General features: G+C 41.0%; 1 protein-coding gene across 7 annotated transcripts; it reads left to right on the top strand.

Annotated features, from left to right (window-relative positions):
• The first annotated feature begins 294 nt into the window (after nucleotides 1-294).
• On the top strand, nucleotides 295-22,574 carry LOC308114825 (myosin-binding protein C, fast-type-like). Of its 7 annotated transcripts, XM_080472024.1 has the most exons (32): nucleotides 330-459; nucleotides 5,330-5,356; nucleotides 5,880-5,903; nucleotides 6,737-6,760; nucleotides 6,874-6,894; nucleotides 7,791-7,811; nucleotides 12,491-12,559; nucleotides 12,643-12,791; nucleotides 12,900-13,017; nucleotides 13,129-13,177; nucleotides 13,376-13,435; nucleotides 13,534-13,700; nucleotides 13,930-14,062; nucleotides 15,052-15,176; nucleotides 15,302-15,407; nucleotides 16,081-16,250; nucleotides 16,524-16,689; nucleotides 16,820-16,926; nucleotides 17,031-17,060; nucleotides 17,161-17,303; nucleotides 17,522-17,681; nucleotides 18,816-18,920; nucleotides 19,029-19,217; nucleotides 19,312-19,446; nucleotides 19,583-19,750; nucleotides 19,854-19,942; nucleotides 20,159-20,354; nucleotides 20,438-20,577; nucleotides 20,732-20,891; nucleotides 21,065-21,201; nucleotides 21,874-22,060; nucleotides 22,388-22,574. In XM_080472024.1, exons 1-32 carry the CDS (start codon nucleotides 438-440, stop codon nucleotides 22,411-22,413), a joined length of 3,423 nt encoding a protein of 1,140 aa, XP_080328150.1. In that variant the 5' UTR covers nucleotides 330-437; the 3' UTR covers nucleotides 22,414-22,574. The 7 variants fall into 7 exon arrangements, with proteins under 7 accessions (XP_080328154.1, XP_080328155.1, XP_080328156.1 ...); XM_080472025.1 differs by lacking the exon at nucleotides 7,791-7,811 and having other exon boundaries at nucleotides 407-459; XM_080472026.1 differs by lacking the exons at nucleotides 5,330-5,356; nucleotides 5,880-5,903 and having other exon boundaries at nucleotides 309-459.
• The last annotated feature ends 43 nt before the right edge of the window (nucleotides 22,575-22,617 follow it).

Consider the following 22,617-nt stretch of genomic DNA (forward strand, 5'->3'; position numbering starts at 1 on the left):
AACACTTGTTGATCTCCTAATTCAGCCATATGGAGTGATAATTGAAAGACTCCACTGAGACCACCGGACCCTAGATGTGGTGTCAAAAACGTGATGGGTTGTTGATCATCTCCGTGCGTTTTGTATTCTCCGATGCCTGTCGAAGCTCAACAGCTCAGGTCATTAATCTCACCCAATGTAAACATCCAAGTCCCTATTTTACCCTCACCTGACCCTCTTCCCACTCCACCTTAACAAACTGTTACCCAAAGTGCTTCCCTTCTTCAACTCCTCAAGGGTGTCATCAGTCTCTCCAGAGCTCCTCGCTCACTGGAGGGTGTGGGTGTCTTGAGTGCCAGGAGAGCTTTGAATAACAAGAGAGAGAGGGGAGAAATAAAAGGAATAAGCCCCACCAGCTCTCAGTCTCCCAGCAGCATAGAGAAGACACAGGAATAACCATGCCTGAGCCAGTCCCTGCAGGTATGCAGATACTTTTTTGTAACAGCATAATTCATTTTAATTAGCATCGAGACTGACTTTCATTGGCGGTGTTGATGCTTGAATTTATATAGCTTGGATTTGGTTGGAAGTTTATTGACTTGAAATATATAGTGAGTATAGTATAGAGGGAATTACCTTACCATAGCAAGCTGCAGAGGGTAATAAATTGTATGACTGTTGTTTTCTAATTGTTTTTCAACATTTTTTGGGGTATATATTGAAGTTGTCCATCACTTCTTTGTGCATGAAAAAGAGGTTAAAAGTGATCATTTTATCAATACATACACTTTGTTTGAAAAGATACATACTTTCCATACTTTTTTATTTTTTTTTAAATACAAGGGTGAATTTGTTGAGGTGAACACAGATTTGACATATACACATATATTTAACTGGTGAATGGTGCTTTTCAATCCCGGCTTTTATGGCGTAATTAATGAGCACAACATAACATTCTGTGGCCAGGGAGTAATTTGGTTGTTAATGTTAAGTCAGACATTGTGTTTGGAAGCAGTGATTAGTTTAAGAGGGTGCAAATTCAAAACCCCAGGTGACCCCCGCCACAAGCAGCAGTAGGAGCGGCGTAATGAAGGTACATCACATGACATGGAGAATCTGTGTAAATAATATGCATGTTTGTTTTTCCTGCAGTCTCTTCCTATTTTGGAGAACTTCTACTGATAATGTCTGTCAGAAAAACACCGACTAGTATTGTGAAAGTATATCCAGTGATACTGTTTATGCCTTCTATTCATCCAGTCATCATACTTACTATACTTATCCTGTCTAAGGTCACAGGGAGGCTGGTTCCACCCCGACTGCTCACTGCACACTCCATAATACCATTAGAAATTATAACATTGCAAGTTTCTAAAACCGATGATTCGTTGCCATTACCACAGTTGCTGGGGAGATCAGGCGGCTATGAAGGAAGGCATTTTACACTGTTGCTCCGCTTATTGTTGTCTGCTCATAAAGAATGTTTGAAAGGCCTTGGATAATCTCATAGCTGGCTGTAATTACATCATCTGGGTTAGTAAATTCATGACATCAGTGCAGACAGGACCGTCGAGTCGGCTACACTGGAAAGTCTCCAGGAGCAGTTGTTGTAAAGCAGTAATAGTAGCGATGAAAGTGCTGCAGCATGTGTATGCTGAAGAGAAGGCCAGGCTGCATTACTCTAAGTGGCTCACTTCAAAGTGTAAACACATCAGTTCATAAAAAAAGATTCACCCCACTCCTATACGCTAAAACCTTGTATCATGTCACTGTGATTTTGGTTTCCAACACTCTCAGTATCAGTGTAAGTCGGTGCACAGCATCAACACTCCCCCTGCAGGGAGTCTGAGCAGTTAAGTTTCTTAAGCCAAGATTACAAAGAGGAGTTGTTGAGCCTCTCAAACCCGATCCTCCGCCGTCACCGACCGACCACGTAATGTCGTGAATGTGACAGGCTTTGCTGGAGTTGTTAGCACATTGTCCATAATTCCACCCCGCAGTAGTTGATTCTGCTTTGATTTCTCAGCCGATATAACCTTGCACTCTGTCTTTTCAATCATCTGTGCTCAGCTCTTTTTATTTTTATCCCAGAAGCATAAGCAGACACTGTGCTTTAATGACCATATACAGCTACAGTGTTTATCTGAGTAATATGGATACGATTCCACTGTGCTTCAGCTCCATCTGCTCCACCCACTGCTCCGCCGCTTCAAGCCAAATCGAGCTGCAAAGCTTTTCAGCATGAGGGTCAGATAACTCACCTTCTTTTAGTTTTTAGGTGTGCTCTGCTTTACCTGCAGGTAAAATTTTTTTATTTTATTTTTTTTATTTTTTTTTTAAGTTTATGCTTCTTACTTCATGCTTTATGAAAGAAGAGAGGCCACATTTGTCTCTTGCAGGGTAATCATACTTTTCTTTTACCCACAACATTCATTTTTGATCATAATTTACATGTGATATAATAACAAGATTTTTCATCCTTCCTCACTTAATATCTGCCGGATCCGGCTCTCAGCCAACAGCTAAAAATACTCTGCATTAAGCCTTGACCTTTTCCACTTTGTTTTTCTTCCCCGTTCGAAGTTCATGAAGTTCCACACACCCTATTGTATCAGGTTTCGCTGTAACACTTTTCCAGTCCAAGATGAGATAAATCATTATGTAATCTGTCACTTCCATCCAGAAAGTTCTGTCTTGGTCAGCAGGCCCCGGTCTCCCTCCTGAATGTGGCGCTACTCCAGTGTTTTCAATCATGCTCGTGACAGTTTTCGAGTCGGTGGTTGGATGGGATGCAATGATTCATGATCGTAATTCTGTTCATCGCCGTGTCCCGCTGAAACACTATGAGGGCCATAGCTGCACCAAAACAGCTCTGTGACGGTTCTACAGTCCATCAGCTCTGTTTAAATTCTCCAGGATACAAAAACCTCGACATGAGATGATGGGATGATTCATCTTCAGTCAGTGCGTGAATAATGTTTTCTTTAAATCACTCCTGAAGACACATTCTGTAATCCATAATCTCTGCAGTAACAACAAAACCTGCTGCCACACTGGGAGGTAGCATTCATAACAATCAACGGCTGTTAGTTTGACAAAAAACACATATGCTGTGAGTTTTATGACTTTACTAAATACTTTTAGACTATATAATGATTCGGGTGGTAACAAAAACACAGGCGCTATGTTGAAAATGTAAAAGGATTAAAATAGAATTGGAATGAGGCTTCTTCACTGTACAAGCTCTAGTAAATATGAGGCTTTTCTGCTGCAGCATTATGGCAGTAAGTACCATGAGAAGACATTCATTTTATATATGAATAATCCTCTCTAAGGCTGAATATATGGGATAGAATAGTAATGATAATAAATCTTTGGGCTTTTAATCAACCCATAAAATGTTCTTCACAATATCCAGTCAGCTACTTTTGCCGGGAAATGGCAATTTTATAATGTTGGGAAGAGTTAAAGAAATAGATAGCTTCAAATCTTCTGGCTCTCTCAGCATTGTCGTTGTAGTGTGACTTCAAAGCTGATCTTGCAAATACCTGTAACCTAATAGAAGTGGATATATATCCATATCTTTGCTTATGGTCATTTTAAAGTAGCGTCAATGCGATTATGTGTTAATCAGATATCTTCTGAAATGCCCAGTCAATGTGTATACAGTTACATGCTTGTCTTGTGACCCCAGGGGATCTTTGGGAATTTGTCAGGCTCAGCACTGGGATGAACTGGGAGGCACTGTACCTGTCCTCATGTCTGACTCGTACACCCAATAAATCAGGCTGTCGGACGGAGTTATGCAGACGTAGATAAGCAGCGAAGTGACGACCTGAAGAGCCTTAACTGAAAGCAGAAACTCATTCAAGATAGAGGAACTCAAACCAAATGTATTTTTAAGTTAATATGGCTTCAAAAACAAACAGAAGACAAAGATTTACAACATATAGCACCACAGGGAGAGAACATTTACTGTTTGACAAACATAAATTAAAGAGAAGAGTCTCCATTGAGCAAGTGAAAAAATACCGTTTTACTGACAGGTTTTCCCTTTTATTCACACATACACCCAAAGAGCTTTTTTTTTTTTAAACAAAACCATACTAATTATACGTCTAGCGCAGCCTCTGCATATGAAACCACAGACGGTCTCTGAGGGGAACATTTAAACTGTGAGGAGCAGCTGTTCAGAAGTTCATTACGCTGTTTTATCACAAACTTGTTGAAGATGATCAAGATTCTCACCTCAAGAGGACTGACTTAGCAGATGTTGATGCAGATTTACACTCAATGCAGGTGTTAAATCTTCAAACGGGGTGTACAGTGTGAAGTATTTATGCAGCAGACTTTTTGCGCTGATAAGCATCCCAGTTTTGTGAGTGTGCTGGATAATTTTCTTTTTTGTAACGGACATGCAAGGGGCTCATCTGCATATTCTAACCATAAACAAGAGCTCATTAGGGATGTGTGCACAGGTCCACTTGGAGCAATAAATACAGCACCACTAGGATTTTTATCTCTTTTCTTCAGTTAAAGCATAATTATTTTTCACAATATTAAATACAAAAAAATAAGTTAATGAACAAGCATATGATTTGATTTTTCTTAAACAAAAAACACCAAAAGAGATCATTTCTTTATCCTGCACTTGTTTTGAGCAAGACATTTATGACAAACCCCAAGTGACCAGTAAAGTATAAGAGGCAGAAGTGACTACACTATTCGAGGAAACTGCGTGCAGCTTAAGAGAACGTGGCACCACTTCAGGGAGGTCACAAGACACCATCCCTGGCCTTTTCCAGCTCACGGCAGTGACCCCTCTCCACGGGAGAGACACTTGGGTGTCTTATATGCCTCTATTTCAGTTGACCAGTTTCAGTCACCAGATTTAGGCTTCAAAAATGACCCGCATCCGCTTTGTGAAAAATAAAGATTGTCAGTCATCCTCTGAAGCTTTAGTTTAGCTACAGAACCTCGTCTACTGGATTAAGACACGGTATCAATTTCAGAGATACTGTAAGTACCAGTGGTTGGTGCACCGTAATAGAAAATCTAAGATAGCCAATTCATAAATTATATCATCTTACTTGGCGGTTCATATTTTAGACATACGATCAGAGATTACTTGCATCGCTGCACAAGCAGATGCACCGTACACATTGCTCAAATAGCCATTTTATGGATGGCCATCAGTTTTTGACAAACATTCCTTTAAGCTTTTTTTTTTATTATTTTTTTTGGGGGGGGGGGAAATAGGGAAAGATTAAGTGCCTATGCATGCATGCATGCACCTAACTGCTTAAAAGGGAGTATGTGCGAACACGTTTCTAATCATTTTCTTCTTCAGACGACACGGCGACGCCAGAGGGGGAGGGTAAGTCAGCTGCCTCGCTGCCTTTGCATACTGACCTTTTGTGCGCTTTACATTATCACACGGTGACGTGATTATAGCTCTCACATTTTCACTTTTCGCTCATACGTCACGTCAACCGCTTGTGCGAAGCCTGCACAGGTTTTTCTCTTTTCACGCTCTGCGATCAGCATGCACTCTATTATTTATTCATACATTTCTAGTAGAGAGAGCTTCTTTATTTTTTCATGTATGCCAGCACACTACTCGTCTGTATATGGTCTTTACCTTCAGGCTTTGAATCTGTTACACGGTACATTACAAGATCACCAGAAAGGCCTGCCACAACTGTCCGAGTAAACCACTCGCAGTCTTATGAGTAGCATATGTTCAAGGTTGACCATGTGACGCTGGTCTAGACTCTATGTGTTACACACTGAAATCTATTTGTCCAGCTGCCGGCTGTCAATAATGTTCGTTTTCCAGTGGGGCTTACCAGGGTATTACTTTTCATTTTCTGTGCCTAACTAAGATTCTCTAATTTTAGCCCCAGCGGAGGAAGCTGAAGTGGGTGAGGGGATATTGATTTTCTTTTGTTTCATCCTCTGTGACTTTGAGTGATTCGGTGCATTTACACATTGTTAATAAGTGACATGGAGTGGGCTTGCGTTGAACCGAGTTTTGGAAAATGCATTTGAACTAATCAGTCAGGGTAATTATCTGAATAATACAGAACAAGTGGTTTTGCTATAGATAATAAGTCGAGCAATTACTGAGTCAAGAAGATAGGTCTATAAGTCAATCACATCATGAGACAACATGAAGCTGCTGAAGGGGATAATGGCATTATCATGCCTCTCTTATTCGGCATGTTTACATTTCCCAGCAAACCTGCAGCAAACCAGTGTTAGCTCCTTCCCCAAGTGAGTGGGAGACGTCTTTATTGTCACAATCCCGCCAATCCCATACCAGAACGCGAAGAAGATGTTGATGTTCTCTGTGCACGTTTGCACTGTGTCGTCTCAATAGTTCCCCCTCTGTTTGTTTGCGCGTTGATAACCTGTTTAATTAGAAATTATCCTCTTGTTTCCTTGTCACAAACAACCTGAAGGATTTGGAGCTTTTGCAGCATGTCTACCTCTGGATTGTGAAAAAAAAGCTGTTTGTTTGAAACCAGGCGGTACATGCCCTCTGTGGAGGTTCATGTACAACGAATGACTGCAACTCCTGGATTGCATTTTCCACATCTGTGACCGTTTCCCAGAGTGACCTCCGGGTTGCGCATGTGAAGGATTGGATGCCGCTGTGCCCCCTCTTTCTCCCCGATATTGTCAAATGTGATTTGTTCCAGGTCTCGTCATTATTATGTTTTCTGTCGCTTAACTTTGCCTTTTATTTGTCCAGCTGAGCCGCAGTCTGAACAACAGGGTAGGCACCTCCTACTTTTGGGAAATAAAACAGACTCTTCGAATGTGACCAGATTTAGTCAACAAGTACATGCATATCCAAACTCGGCACTAATTTCCGTTCATTTCGTTTAGATGCTCCCCCTGCTGATGGAGGTAAGGATGAATCCTGGGTTTGAAATGACATGCAGTTTCCGAACTCTAATATATGCACCTATATAATCCACTCAATGTATTCACATACGTGTGTATACATCAAACCGTATAGTGTGAAATTCACAGTATCTGCATGACTCTTGTATGTTTTACCTTCATCTTTTCAGGTCGGTCATAGGAGACCTTCATCATTTTTCATTGTGTAATTATGTGGATTAAACTGAATGAATGTATTAGACTGGTAAAACTAATGGATATGCCTATGGCTGAAAAAGAACGTTCATTTTTGCAATGAGTGGTTTATGTTTGATTTCCTCACTGTACAGTTCATATACTGTACCTTATAATATACTGTGTATGGGCTATATTTTTGCTTGGTCTTGCTTTCTGTGTACAAATAATTTTCAGTTCTGTTAAAAAGTACAATGCACAAGAATACGTTTATTTGAAAGTTGCCGCTGTGGCGTCTTTCTAAGCTCCACACAAAAAAGAGGTTTGGTGACTTTTTTCTTTGTTGTAACAAATCTTCTTGACAAATTTTCTATACTCTAATGCACATGCTGCACATCCCACAAATGAATGCGTGTGGCAGCATTTCGAATGAAATGAGTTAAGATTTGAGGCATTTGTTTAAAAAAAAAAAAAAATGTCAATCAACCTTCCTAATTTTTGTGTGTAATTTATACTTTCTTTTTTTTTAACATCTACTTTATTTCTGCATGTTCTAACCCCAAACACATCAAAATAGAAATAGTTATGATTAATATTGATATAATATTTTTTTAATGAAATGATGGTTGATGGTGCATTTGTTATAGCTGTTTGCTTATTACTTTTGCAACAAGCATTTGCTTCCTAGCTGCTTTTTTCAGTGTCATTTGCTTCCTTGTCTGCAGCAGATACAGACGATGGGGATGGTAAGAAAAGAGCGACATTCATATTGACGTGTCGGTTGAAGTTCTACTTTTGCCCCTCCAAAAGTTCACTTCGAGTGTTGATAACATTACTTTGAGGATGATTTTTGGTATTATGTGCTAGTCAAGATGCCACATAATATATCAAGTGTTAAGTGGTCCTTGGTCTATTTTATTTTAAATTATTTTGAGTACTACCGTTTGGACTGATTGAAGGCTATTTTTTCCAATTCCACAAAATTCGATGAAAACAAATTTCACATTATGTGTCATCTGTCAAGGCAAAGTAGATCTTATCGCAGTGGTCTTAAAATGTTTATGACACTGCTTGACCAAGATTTAAAACTGAACAAAACTTTATTTGCCTTAGAGCGATATATAATGTATTCAAATAGGTTCTGCTTGCCTTAGCGCTTCTATTTTATAGATTCGATTAAAAAAAAAAAAAAGAAATCCCTGTAGCACAAGTCCCACGTGGAGCTAGCTGCTTGTTGCAGCTCAGTAGCAGCTCCCCTCAGAATACGCTGGACCTCAGGCCTGTAAACCACCAGCTCCACGGCTGGTGTCAAAGAGAAAACACAAAGAGGCGTGATGCTATTCATGTCTCGCTCCCTCTTTGTGTTTTACTGCCGGTATCCGCCGAAGCCGCCGGACACCTTCCCGACAAATTATGCTGTTAATGCTCTTTCAGCAGTTGAGAATTTGTTTCTCTGTGTGAAGAGTCCTGTCCTTTCCATCTGTGACCTATGATACCAGCTCGCTCTTGCTTCCGTCCCTCAGGCAGTTTAAACAGCGAGAGTGGCAACACAGCTGTGGTTCATCTGCAACATTCATTGGGCAACAATGGCAGCTGCTGCTGTTAACATACCAAGTGTCATCTGATGTGATGACACTCTGTTGTGGTTCCTTCTCATCCGAGCATTATGCTGCACTAAGGAAGGCCAAGGAGGGGGGTCAAGCAGTGAAGTCATCCGAGAAATTGTCAAACTCGGTGCGGCCAAACGCCAAGTTCTGTGTGCAGTGTCACGTCTCGTCAGCTTGAAGGCCTCGAGATGGTCAACACAACTCACCAGTGTTGTTGTGCACCGCAGCCATGCAGTATGAGTCCCAAGTCAAATGTCTGAAAAATGTTTCGGCTGCACTGCAGTTCAGATTTTACAAGTGAAATTCAAGCACTGCTGTTATAAAGCTGTCCCTGCGTGCCACAGTCTTTCAGGGCCACAACTTCCTGAGTGATGACTGTGTGTCTGCTCGGCTTACTCTTAGAAGATTGGACGGAGAGGGGTTATGGAAGAGCCAAGGCCTCGGGGAGCTGGGGGCCACTAATTCCTTTCAGTTTTGTGTGAAACAGCATCCCCTCGCTCACACTACAGTGTAAATACACTTTTTTAAATCTTTCCTTCAGCACATGAACACTTGTTCCAGCCTGTTGTCACATGTTTATCAGTGTCAATGGAACATGGTCAAGAAAACCAGTATGATGGCCAACGTGTTCCTCTCTGGACTCATTGATGAGAGCCAGCTGATGAACTCGGGGGTATGCAGAGGAAACGTGAGTAGTATCAGCCTCCTCCTAAGGTGGCTTGTCCTCACATCAAGACTGCCACTATTGTGGAAATGTAGGGGAGGATTCTTGCCCAAACTATGACCTTCCAAGCCAAAACCAAGGGTCAACCAGATATTGTGGGGGTGAGGGTGAGGGGTGGGTCGCCCAGGGCGCCACTGCCCCCAATGTCACCTCCATGAATTCAATTTAGAAGGGAAACAGTGCTGCAGCATTGCAACACTTAATGCTCATCACCTAATGTGGGCTTCCACAAGCTTTTCCTGCCGCAGCAACATTCACCCACAGGGAGTGAAACATATACTGTTCCGCAGATGATCCACAAGTCACCCAGGAGTAACTGTGACAGTGTGAAAAAATATCGGCAGAGTGGCAGAGCATGACCAGGAAGAAAACTGGACAAAGGAAGGGGGAGAAAAAGACTGAGCAAGTGCAAGGATTTTCTGAGTGGAAACTGGAACCCTTTGGGGTTGTCACTTTCAGCCGAAGTTATTCCCACACTGGTACCCATGGTTCTGAAGCATCTGGGAAGCTACATTTAGCTAAATGGAAGCATGACTTTCAAGTCACACCCAGTCCAAGATTACAACTTGGAGAAGTTCAAAAGGAAACTTGAGGAGGGGAATTTACTCAATGCATCACTTAGCCTGGTGAGAAAGGGTGTTGCCCCCAATCCAGTTGCCATAAAATTCACACCGAGACAATTTTCATTCCTCCAAGCCATTTTTTAAAACTTCACTCTGCTGGAGGACGAAGCTTTGATTTATTGAAGACAGACTGTTTACATGGTATTTCTTGCGTAACGACATTAATGGCTTTGTGAACTTGAGAAGTGGCTGAGGTCCCAAACAGAAAAGCAGTTTGTGTATTCTGCTTTTGAAAAATCACATTTTTGGCCTGATGGATATCCAAACATTGTCTCCTGGTGGCTGAATAGAGGTTATATTTGCTGTGCAGAAATCCACCCTGGGGATGGTTTAATTATAATGAGTCTTATGCAAACAGTGTTGGAGGACAAGTGTCCTTCAAACACAGGAACCATCAGTTAATTTTTATTCTTCATGTCTGCAATTTGTTTGATCCCTTGTCCTGACGCCAGAGCGGGTATTGCACCACATTGACTTTTCCTTTAGTGCGTCGATTAAATGTGGAATTTCTGTGTGGGAAGTGCTTACCATACCAAGTCTGTTTAAAGTCATACCCACGGGGGTATAGTGTGTGGGGGAATTATCATCACTTGGCCAACTGCAGTCTGTTTTCGGGCACTAGTACCAGCATCGCTAATGAATGTCAGCAGGAAGTTTGCTGGCATTTTCTTAAAGAAAGAAAACAAATTCAGCCTTGGAAACCATTTGACTTGACAGCTTCCTTTGAACTAAATTTATTTCTATGTTATCTTAAGAGAGAAAAGCAAAAGAAAATCCTTTCATCTAACATACGATATTCATATTGTATTGAGTAATATGAACAATAAATGGTAGAAAATGTCTCACCTCAGTGGTACAGAGCAAACAAAGTAGCCTTACAAACCAGTCCAACAGACGTATTCAAAGTTATTTCAAAATATTTTTTCATCATTTTGAATTTGTAGAGTAATCAATATATTTGATTACCTTCTGATTTGATTAATAGCAGTCATGATCTTACCATCATGAATTAAACTGGTTGTATTTCATTGTGTGGTGTGCGAATGTGATAAATCTACAGAATAGTCATTCTGTGATTGATGTTCACTCCCTTCTGTTTTAACTCCCAAGTTAACACTAACTAATGGTACAGTACGACTGTGTACTGTACACACATATGGTAAACGGGAATGTTTGTTTTTCCCAGCTATCGAAAGTGCTGCGGGGGAGGGTAAGGGCACGTTAAGACATACAGAGCAGCACTGTGACAGCCTAGTGCATGAAAATGCGTCGTGAGATGCATTCGTGTGCGTCACATGTGTCAGTCAAGTGGCATGTTTCTGGGCCGCCAACTGTTCTTCTTTCTGATTATGGTAAACACGACTGATTTAGTTTCTTTCATGTATCGTCATAGCAACAAAAATATGCAGGGATCAGATTGAAGATATGACTCTGTGCATTGTTTGTAAAGTTAGATCTGGGACTGGTAACAAGTGTTGATGTATAAAGGGCAACAGGTGGACTTGCTTTTATATTTGGCACAGTCCATATTTATTAAACCGCAGTGGGCCGTCCATAGGCGGGGAGATTCAATGTCAGTGTAAATCTGGTTTGCCTGAACACATAAACACTGAATGTGGTCCAACTGTGGAAAACGATCCTCTGTTTCTCATAGCAAACAATCTGAGAAACCACCAGCTACTATATTTTTTTTTTGTGTGTGCTGCTGTGAATGGATGTAATGTGGGGAAAATGACATTAATTAAGATTTGAAACACTGTGAATGTTGGTAGTCAAAACAAGCCAGAGCACTGCTTTAAAAAAGTTATTCACAGCTTTAACAGCTTTAAATAATAAAATAAAATAAATAAATACCAAATAAATTTGGTACGCAAGAATTTTATAAAAGAAAATATATATATTAATTAATTTAATCCATTAACTGATAATGATCTGTGCAGTTAATTTAACATTTGTTGTTATGAATTCAAGCTGGGTTTGTTTATGTCAGCATGCTGTACATGCTTGCCGAAACTATCCTTTTTGTACTTGTGACACTTGGATGTCAATGAACTTGTTTTTGTTGCTTTATTATATCTGTGAATGTAATATGATTTTCTACTGTATGTGCACAGCCTGTGTGTGCACTAGTGGTTGTGGTTATTTTTATATTTTATGTCAAATCATTTCACTGTTTCAGTTGCACTTTGCATTGTTGCACACTGTGGATGCTCGGCGCCTCGTAAATCATGTATGGGCAAGGGGGTTCTACACTTTCCTTACTTAAAAAACAGAATTCTCTCTTGGTGAACCCCCCGGACAGTTTGTCTTGAGCACTTTTTATGTTTTATTGCCCCCGAACAATGACTTGGATTTTTTTGCCCTTGCATGTAAGGGCTAGAGTATGTAAAGTTTGTGTTTGATCAGTCCTTCAGAATGTTAAATAAACCTTAGTGAATAGTCGACCTGATTTCGTTTCCCCCCGTTTTCAGAGCCTGAGAAGACAGAGCTTACTGGGCTCTTTGTGGAGAAGCCACCAAATAATGTGGTCGCGGTTGCAGGTTAGACACACAAACACACTTGTGGCAGTTTATTTTGTTTACGTGGCGCTTTTTTTGAATTGATTATTGTTTGTGAATGGCAGGAACGGACGCCATTTTTATTGCCAGGGTTGACTCCACCACCCTGACAAGGAAGCCCACCATGAAGTGGCTGAAGGGCAAGTGGATGGACCTCGGCAGCAAAGCGGGAAAACACATGCAGTTCAAAGAAACCTATGACAGAAATACAAAGGTGTGTGAGCATGTGACAGCATTTTATGAGCAATGTGCTTTGATCCGTGTCTTTTTTGGAATCCATAGCCATTTAAGATGTGGGATGAATAAATACTTTCTCCCACAGATCTATACTTATGAAATGAAGATCATGAAAGTGGTTGCCGGAGACGCCGGCGGCTACAGGTGTGAGGTGACGGCAAAAGACAAGTGTGACAGCTCCACCTTCGAGATTTCTGTGGAGGGTGAGTGAAAACAGACCCTGGCCTGCTGAAGCTGCCACAGATTCTATGCGTGCTGATGTTTTGATCCGACCCGGCAATAATGTGCTTTCTCTGCAACTTATCGTCTTACAGCCGCACAGCAGGAAGAGCAGGCTGATATTTTGTCTGCCTTCAAGAGGGCGTAAGTACTTCACAGAGGGTTTGTTTTTCAGTCCGTATCGGTAGTGTGACAGTGAAAATGCACGTATGAACCACTCGAGATCCTTTCCAATGCATGTCAGGGTGTCTTTCCGTGCACAGGCACATGATACTATATTTAATCCTATCCCGTGTTGGAAAAGCTGTCAGCTCTTGCTCATGGTGTCTATCTTGCACCCAGGGATGCTGGCGAGGATGATGGAGATCTGGATTTCAGCGCCCTGCTGAAAGCCACGAAGAAGTGAGGAGCAGAATAATATCTGCTTTGAAATATATTAAAGTAGAAAATATTGTTTCTCTTTAAAATCTAATACTTGACTTTTTTTCTGTGGCTGGCAGGAAGAAGAAACAAAAAGAAGAACCTGAGATAGATGTGTGGGAATTGCTTAAGAGTGCCCATCCAAGCGAGTATGAGAAAATCGCATTTGAGTATGGCATCACGGACCTGAGGGGCATGCTGAAACGTCTGAAAAAGATGACGGCCCCCGAGCCCAAGCACAGCGAGGGTAAGTTGGGTCAGCTCAGAGGTGAGAAGAGCGCAAGAAGCAGTATTTGAAGTTCGGACGAAATGAATTAGGTGGTGAGAATTCACATTAAAGACGTTGTAGGCAGAGAGAGTCACAGCAGGCGGGAGAGGAGAGGAGGCCAGTGGAAGAACTGCGATGCTGAATGGATGAAAATGAGTCAAAGTGATGAGTTAATTAAGTTCTTGTCTTCTCTGTCTGCAAACCCCAGCTTTCCTGAAGAAGCTTGACTCTTGCTACTCGGTGGAGAAGGGCAAGAAAATCGTCCTGAAATGTGAAGTGGTTGACCCCAATGTCCAAGTCAAATGGTTGAAGAATGGCCAGGAGATCAAACCATCAGCCAAGTACAACGTTTAAAAGCATCATTACACAAAAACTGATTGGCTTTATCATTTCCTATCATTATACTTGCCCAAAATTACATTCCACGTAAGATGTGAGTTAATTCAACCATACTGAGTATGGTATCAGGATTCAAGCTGAGATGGGCCTGAAAGGCGGTGCTGTAAAAATATCAGGCTAAAAGTATCAGTGCCACAGTCACTCGGAAACCATGCTGCCCTCAACATGTTTTATTTTTAGATGGTCATAAGGAGCCCCTCAGGATGTTAAGTAAGTCAAGCAAGCCAAGACATCTTATTCCCCACAATCACTTGTGCAGACCCCGCTCCAGGACAAAGATCTTGGTTGTTTTGAAGACTTCAGCATGAAGCACAGTGTTGCCCTGCAGAAAAACCAGAACTCGATCTGCTCCATGCAATCCTTTAAAATTACTACTCAGCCAAACGTTTTTAGGCCACTTTTTTGAGGTCAGGGTCAGAGGGCACTGTAGCTGCAGCTGACTATGATTGAAGACAAGCTTTTTTTGGAAGAGTCACAGGGCAAACACCCAGAGACAGAGAGTGACACATTCTCACATAAACAAGTAGTAACAATTTAGAATAACTAGTTAAAATGGTTTTTTTTTAGAGCCTGGGAGTAAAATGGAATACCCGCAGAAACCTACAAACACACACAGAGATAACATGGAAACCCCTCTAGCCCAACCTGGACTATGAATTTGTGAGATATTGAAAAATAATTATGGTTTGACTCTTTGTATAATCACACACACAATTCATAATCTTATGATCACCCAAGACCCATCACAGTGTCCACCTTTACAAATCTGTGACAAGCCTTCAGTTCCACTGTGTACAGCCCTGATTGGCTAGTCTGCACTAAGTCTGAATGGCTTCAAATATACATATTAATAAACAACTTTTCAATAATTTCAATTTACAGTGCCTGGTGTCTATCAGCTAAAATTTTGAACATCTTCACTCTTTTCAAGGTACATCATGGAGGCAAACGGAAATATCAGAACCCTTACCATCAATAAGACCAACCTGGCTGATGACGCTGCATACGAGTGTGTGGTTGGAGAGGATAAGTGTTTCACAGAAGTGTTTGTCAAAGGTGGAGTGTCTCTTTCTTTGACAGTTTGTAGTCGGCAGCCATGACAAGCTGTTGAAACTGTGTGATTGTAAATACTGAAATGTCCACTGAGTGTGAATCTTCATATCTCCGTCTACTGTCCCCAGAGCCCCCTGTGACAATCACCAAACTAATGGACGACTACCACGTGGTTGTGGGTGAAAGAGTGGAGTTTGAGATCGAGGTGTCAGAAGAGGGTGCTCATGTCATGTGGTCAGTAGATTTCAGGATATACCATATACTGAAATAAACACATAGGCTGTTTTGATGCACAGGTTTTATTTAAAATACAGATGAAGGCCACATACATCTTTAAACAAAAGCATGTGAAGTCTAGTTTTTGGATTTTTTTTTAATTGAAATTATTAATATATAATATTAATTTGTTTCTGGTCATTTAAGAAAAGCTCAGAGTTTATAATTTAATGTTTTTGGAACCATGAGTGAGTTGCATATTTCATACCCCTGCAAAAGATACGTTTAAAATGTAATAGAAATCGAGTACAATTAAATGATAATGAAATCCGAATAAAATTAAACATAGTCTTAACATTTTCTTTTTGTGAGTTTCAATGTTATTTCTATGTCAGGATTTGTTCATTGATTAGTGAACATGGGAAATGGAACCATCATCTTTTAAACTGCCTTATGAAGAGGAATAATTTAATAGCTGGAAATACAAACAGATTGTCGATTAAGCATTAATGAAGTGTAATTGCTTAATAAATGTGAGAAATAAAACAGATGTTTTTTCAAATCATTGTTTATTAGTCAGTGAATGCTGGGAATTTTATAACCTTGCCCTTGTTTTGTTGTCTGATTATCTTACTCTAATAGTCAGCATTGACAGTTTTCAAAAAGATTTGTATTTTACGTTGATCTCCAGGTTCTTTGAGGATGTGGAGCTCCTTAAAGACAAAGACTCCTCTAAATTTCGCTTCAAGAAGGATGGGAAGAAACACACACTTATCATCCTGGAGGCCACACTGGATGACATTGGAATGTACCACGCCTGGACAAACGGGGGTCACACCAAGGGGGAGCTGGAGGTGGAAGGTACCTTTAAAAAAACAACAACAAAAAACCCTATCAGAACTCCATACAGTGTATATTTTAGTACATTGCGATTGAGGAGTTATCTAACTTTTACATTCAAACTAATTGAAAATGGCCTAAATATTTTTGTTAAACAATGAAATTCCATTAATCACCTCTCATTCTGAAGAAAGTTACAATTGATCGCAGTGGATGTTAAGATGTCATGATGAACCTCATTGTTCTTGTCAGTGTAGCTTCACATACTTTTTTGTTTTTCAATCTCTCGTCCAGAAAAGGAACTGGAGGTGTTGCAGGACATCGCTGACCTGACTGTCCGGGCTCAAGATCAGGCCGTGTTCAAATGTGAGGTGTCTGATGATAAGGTCACAGGAAAGTGGTTCAAAGATGGAGTGGAGGTTCTCCCAAGTGAGCGCATCAAGATGAGCCACATCGGAAGGTATGAAGACGACAGAATAGTCATTTGTCGTTGTTGTTGTTGTTGAAGCTAAAACGTGAGCACAACAAAATCGTTTATTGTTTGATTTGTTTTTTCTGTGCATCATCACCCCCTCTGATGCTTGTTTCAGGTTTCACAGACTCGTTATTAGTGATGTGAAGCCAGAGGACGCTGGAGACTACACATTTGTGCCAGATGGATATGCTCTGTCACTATCTGCCAAACTGAACTTCTTGGGTGAGAAAGACAGAATGATAATAAAGGTGCTTTTGTAAATACATTAATCATCAGCTGCCTGCATAACACTGTCAACTGTTTTCTTTTTTTCCATTTCAAAACAGAAATTAAGATCGACTATGTGCCCAGACAAGGTGTGTTGGCTTACTGTGCCACAGGTCACAAATAATCAAAAACCATTTACTTTACAATGAGTTTATTCTTCCCCTAAAATAAACCGTTTCTATTAACCAGAGCCTCCAAAGATCCACCTGGACACCAGTGGAAACATGGTCTCCCAAAACACCATCATTGTGGTGGCAGGAAACAAGCTTCGTCTGGATGTGGAGATCACAGGAGAGCCAGCACCCACGGTTGTTTGGTCCAAAGGAGATCAGGTAAAGATCTACTGTACAAATACTAATAAGCTCGGAGGACTGAGAAGAGGAGGGAACGTCCTCGTCTGTGGATAGTTTTAGGGAAGACTGCTAACCACTGTACCCCTGGGACAATTTCTTTCTTTTCTCTTCACCATGATGTGATGCATTCATTTGTCCTGGTTTGTCTATAACTCATCCATTCAAGCTGCTCAGCCTCGATTATGTCCCTGTGTTAGCCCATCGCAGACTCTGAGGGGCGTGTGAGGGTGGAAGCCAGGAAAGATCTCAGCTCCTTCGTCATCGAGGGGGCAGAGAGGGATGATGAGGGCAACTACACCATCTGTGTCACCAACCCATCTGGAGAGGATAAGGCTATGCTGTTCGTCAAAATTGTGGGTGAGTTCAGGTCTTATAGAATAGTATAATCGGTTCAGAAGTTGCAGATGTACTTCTATTCTCCACAGGTTGAGGTTAGGGTACCAGAGCTTTTAAAACACATGTATAATGTAAGACTTGGTAAGGTGTAGGACGTGGACACAAGATTAATGAACACTTTACATATTTCCAGTGAAAAAGATATTCAATTAAGAAACATTTTAATGATCAATTGATTGAGGGGGAAAATGAGAATTTAGTCCATTTGCCATTTTCTGTTTTTATGGGATATAATTGACATAAAATAGTTTTTCTTTATTCAAACTTTAAAGTTATGTAATAACCTCCAACAATACCCATATTTTACCACTTTCCATTTCTGATTATGTACGAAAATAAGTGAAGTGATTTCTTTATTTTATCATCATGATGGATGAGAGTGTTACTTGTGAAACTGTGTTTATCAGCAGTTTATAATTATCAGCGATGAGACAGATCATAAATTAACATGTATCGTAGATCTGGATCTGCAACCTTGAGTGTTGAGAGAAGGGTAAAACTGTTGTTTATTTTTAGTTCCACAGACTTTTCAGAACTGAACGCTTTATCAAAACATGATATAACAGAAGAGATGTTATGAATACATGTTAACTGCTGTGAAATCTTAAACTGTAATAGGGAAAATAATTGCAAACATTTAACACATAATTACTAATACTTTCAATATGAAGGTGCCCTGAGTGCTTCAGATTTCAGAGTAATATGTCTTCTTATTATACGTTCTTGCCTGTCTCTGGGTCAAAGGCCTGGAAGTGGAGCTTTTCACTGAAACAGGTGGGATAGGATCTGCTAGATGAATAACTGTGGTAAATTTTTCCCAAGACATCTTAATTCAAATCAATATGCTCCATTTTGAAACAATACATTATATTGTAGATCACAAACTTACTCAGCTCGACGTCTTCTCTCACAGTTAACTTTTGTTTCCTACATCTGTAGACGCCAAACCAAATAAATGGCCAGTATGAATGTAAAGAGTTGACACAGATCATTATGTAGGGTGTATGAGTGAAATGAACGCTTGATGCAATTCGCCACTTTCCAGTTGGTTCTTCCCTTGTATTTGAGCTTTTCTCCACGACATTCCTATTCCAGACGTGCCTGACCCCCCTGAGCATGTGAAGTGCACTGCAGTGGGAGAAGACACTGCCACTATTGTTTGGGACCCTCCCAAATTTGATGGTGGCGCACCGATCAAAGGTAAATAAGTGATCTGTCTCTACCTGTTCACCTTGCTTACCTTGTTACTCTTCCACTTACTATTCATGAAAAACATGTCAAAATGTGTGTGTATTTTATTGCCATCAGGTTACCTCATGGAAAGGAAGAAGAAAGGCTCCTCCAGATGGACAAAACTCAACTTTGACGTTTATGAGTCGACTACATACGAGGCCAAGAGGATGATTGAGGGAGTTCTGTATGAGATGAGGGTGTTTGCTGTTAACAGCATCGGTCTCTCTCCGCCAAGCCTCAACTCTAAACCCTTCATGCCCATTGGTACGTTGCAGCACATTTACTTCCCCTTCCCGAGTTACTCCTCGTCCAAAGCCAGTCAGAGATTCTCAGGAGTCTCTCTTTCTGTCACCGTCAGCCCCAACTAGTGAGCCAACACGCTTGTCAGTCCACGACGTGACGGACAGCACATGCAGCTTGAAGTGGCTCCCCCCGGAGAGGATTGGAGCTGGGGGTCTGGATGGCTACATTATCGAGTACTGCAAGGATGGAGGTGATAAGACCACACAATGCTGCGAGCATCATCATGATTTAGGCTATGATGCTGGCGGAAATGTAGAAGAGAACACAGACATAAGTGGTAGGAAGAGGCTATGAGTTACAGTGTGTTGTACTTTTCTTTATTTTAGGCACTGAGTGGGTTGTAGCAAACAAGGAACTTTGTGAGAGGCAGGGATTTGTGGTGCGTGACCTCCCTGTGGGAGAGAAGATCAACTTCAGGGTGGTGGCAGTAAACATCGCCGGACACAGTCTTCCTGCTACACTGGGACAGCCGGTCACCATCCGAGAGATCGTCGGTGAGTCACTCAGGTTCCGTACTTGTGATGGCTCATGCAGACTATGCCACCGAATAGATACATAAAATGCTTCATTTTAATGGAATGTGTATTTCTACTTTAGAACATCCAAAGATCAGACTCCCCCGTGAGCTGAGAACAAAATACATCAGGAAAGTAGGAGAAAAGATCAACCTGACCATCCCCTTCCAGGTTAGTAGAGGCTGTATTGAATTAGCTACCAAGATCATTGAGTGATTTGAAACATGAAGCATATCTTAATATGGTTCAGTCTTAAGCCATTCCACTCAGCAAAGAATTGATCATCAGCTACAGGAAAGAAAAGCTTAATTTGTGTGGAAAAGTGACAGAAACAAGCAGCCTAAAGCAGATCTATCGTCTCACCGGCTCATTACTTTTGTGTCACAGGGTAAACCACGCCCCGTTGCAACCTGGTACGCGGACGGTCAACCGATCGACCCCAAGATGGTCAATGTCCGTAACTCAAACGTGGACACCATCCTCTTCATTCGCTCGGCAGAACGAGAACACTCGGGAAAGTACGAGCTGGTTCTACAAATTGAGAACATGGAGGACAGGGCCACCATTGACATCCGGATTATTGGTAAAATCACCACGTTGGAAATATCAAATAAAATTGAAAAAAAAAAAATAGACATGCACATAAATATATTTTATCCATCCCAGAACGGCCTGGACCTCCTATGAAGGTGAGGGTGACAGACGTTTGGGGTTTCAATGCGGCCCTGGAGTGGGAGCCCCCCAGAGACGACGGTAACAGCGAGATCACTGGATACACCATCCAAAAGGCAGACATGAAGACCAAGGTTAGAAAAGAGACAGCCTTGTATTTCCCCCTCCAGTAATATACTCAATATCTTGTCAGGACTTGTGTCTCTAACAACCCCGGTTTGTTGCTTGTTCTTGGTGAGATCTTTACTGATGCCATTTCTCTCTCCCTCTCTCTCTCTCTCTCTCCAGGACTGGTTCACCATTTATGATCACAACAGACGGACAAACTGCACAGCTTCAGATCTCATCATGGGCAATGAGTACATGTTCCGGGTCTACAGTGAAAACCTCTGCGGCCTGAGCGAGGAGCCAGGCCAGGGCAAGAACACGGCTAAAATTTCAAAGACAGGTGCGGCAGCGTGTGTGTATGTGTTTGTGTATGTGTACGTGTATGTGTACGTGTACGTGTATGTGTACGTGTACGTGTATGTGTGTGTGCAGAATAAACAGTACGTGTAAGCTACAAATTTAGAGTTGAAATGTAGACATCATTCCAAGTTTTCCCTGCACCTCCATTCTTAGGTCTGGACTACAAACCCAACCCCTACAAGGAGAAAGACATGTCCTGTATGCCGAAGTTTACTCAGCCGCTGTTTGACAGATCTGTAGTAGCTGGTTACAGCACTGCCATCAGCTGCTCTGTTAAAGGTTACCCAAAGGTAAATATGCATTCTGAAGCACCTTTCAGATTGAGATTCACCTGAGGAGGCAGACATTTCAATGTAAACCAGACTTGTGCTGATGATAGCTTTATTTATTTATTTATTTTCACCAAAGGTCATGTTTAACCTTTAAACCTTTATATAGCAGATTTTGTGCAAAGCAAATATTTTAACCTTAAAGTGTCACTGACAGATTTTTCTTCACCTCAAGACTTCGAAGTCAGTGTAAATATACATTACATGTCAATTATAATCATCATAACTCATCATAGCATAAACTTCATAGCACTCATATTTCACCATGTATTTCTATATTATTGATGCCATGGTATCACAATACAATGTAATATATTTGAAAAGGATAACTGAATATGACTTACTAGACTTATTGGGAGTATGGTTGAAACCAGATGCTGTCACTTGTAACAGTTTCCTGTGTACAGTGCTATCAAAGCACCACTTATGTAATTTCTTCATATCTTAAAAAAAAACAACAATTAGGTACATTTAGGGAAATGAGATGCTTTGCGAGAGCAAGGTGGCAATCACTATAGTGTGTAAGCTATTATAAGAAATAGTACAAAAATAATTTACCAGTGTTAGTTTAGAAGAAAACAGAATCGATGCACTATTTAGAATATATCCTCACTTTACGTGTCTGCATTTTAGCCTAAGATTATTTGGATGAAGAACAAAATGATCATTGGTGAGGATCCCAAGTTCCTGATGCAGAACAACCAAGGAGTGCTGACCCTCAATATCCGTAAGCCGAGCACCTTTGATGGCGGCAAATACTCATGCCGGGCCGTTAATGAGCTGGGTCAGGATGAAGTGGAGTGCAAACTGGATGTCAGAGGTAAGACCAAACAGGAGGAGAAGACCCCACAAATGAGAAGGGGGCGGATGAAGGAGGAGACAACGCTCCAGTTGCTTTAGTACAAGATAAGGCTCCTTGGATTACACAGACCAGGCCTTAGTCTTATTATGAAATAGATGCGCTAACAAAATGATGTCTCTGTTTACAATGAGAGCTGCAGCTAAAGACGTAGTTTGAAAGTGACTTTGAAATTAATGTCATGACTCTTTTTTTTTAAAGATAAATTACAGGACAATACTTGTCATTACGTCTGGGCCGATTCCAAAACAGCCTAACACTCATCATCTGTCCTGTTATATCCCACAGTCGCCACAGACCCGGAGAAGAAGTGAGAAACCGAACAGAAAAGAATGTGAAATCATACAAACCAAAACAGTGAATGAACAGCAAACTGTCACTATGCAGACTACACACCGATAAGAGTGGATTAAATAACATTTTAGCGATGACTGCCATAAATGTTGTTTATTTGAAATACAGTTTTCTTCTCTCAAAAAGTCTTTCTGTGATTATTTATGTGCGCAGTTTTTTCCTTT

This window comes from Lipophrys pholis, assembly GCF_963383615.2.
Source record: "Lipophrys pholis genome assembly, chromosome: 1".
Classification (NCBI taxonomy): Eukaryota; Metazoa; Chordata; class Actinopteri; order Blenniiformes; family Blenniidae; genus Lipophrys; species Lipophrys pholis.

Bases quoted from the DNA above. Each gene is read 5' to 3' on its own strand.
- LOC308114825 (XM_080472024.1), top strand. From the start codon at position 438: ATGCCTGAGCCAGTCCCTGCAG. The intron at 12,792-12,899 runs GTGTGTGAGCAT...TTTCTCCCACAG, and splicing joins CCTATGACAGAAATACAAAG to ATCTATACTTATGAAATGAA. The intron at 17,682-18,815 runs GTGAGTTCAGGT...TTCCTATTCCAG, and splicing joins GCTGTTCGTCAAAATTGTGG to ACGTGCCTGACCCCCCTGAG.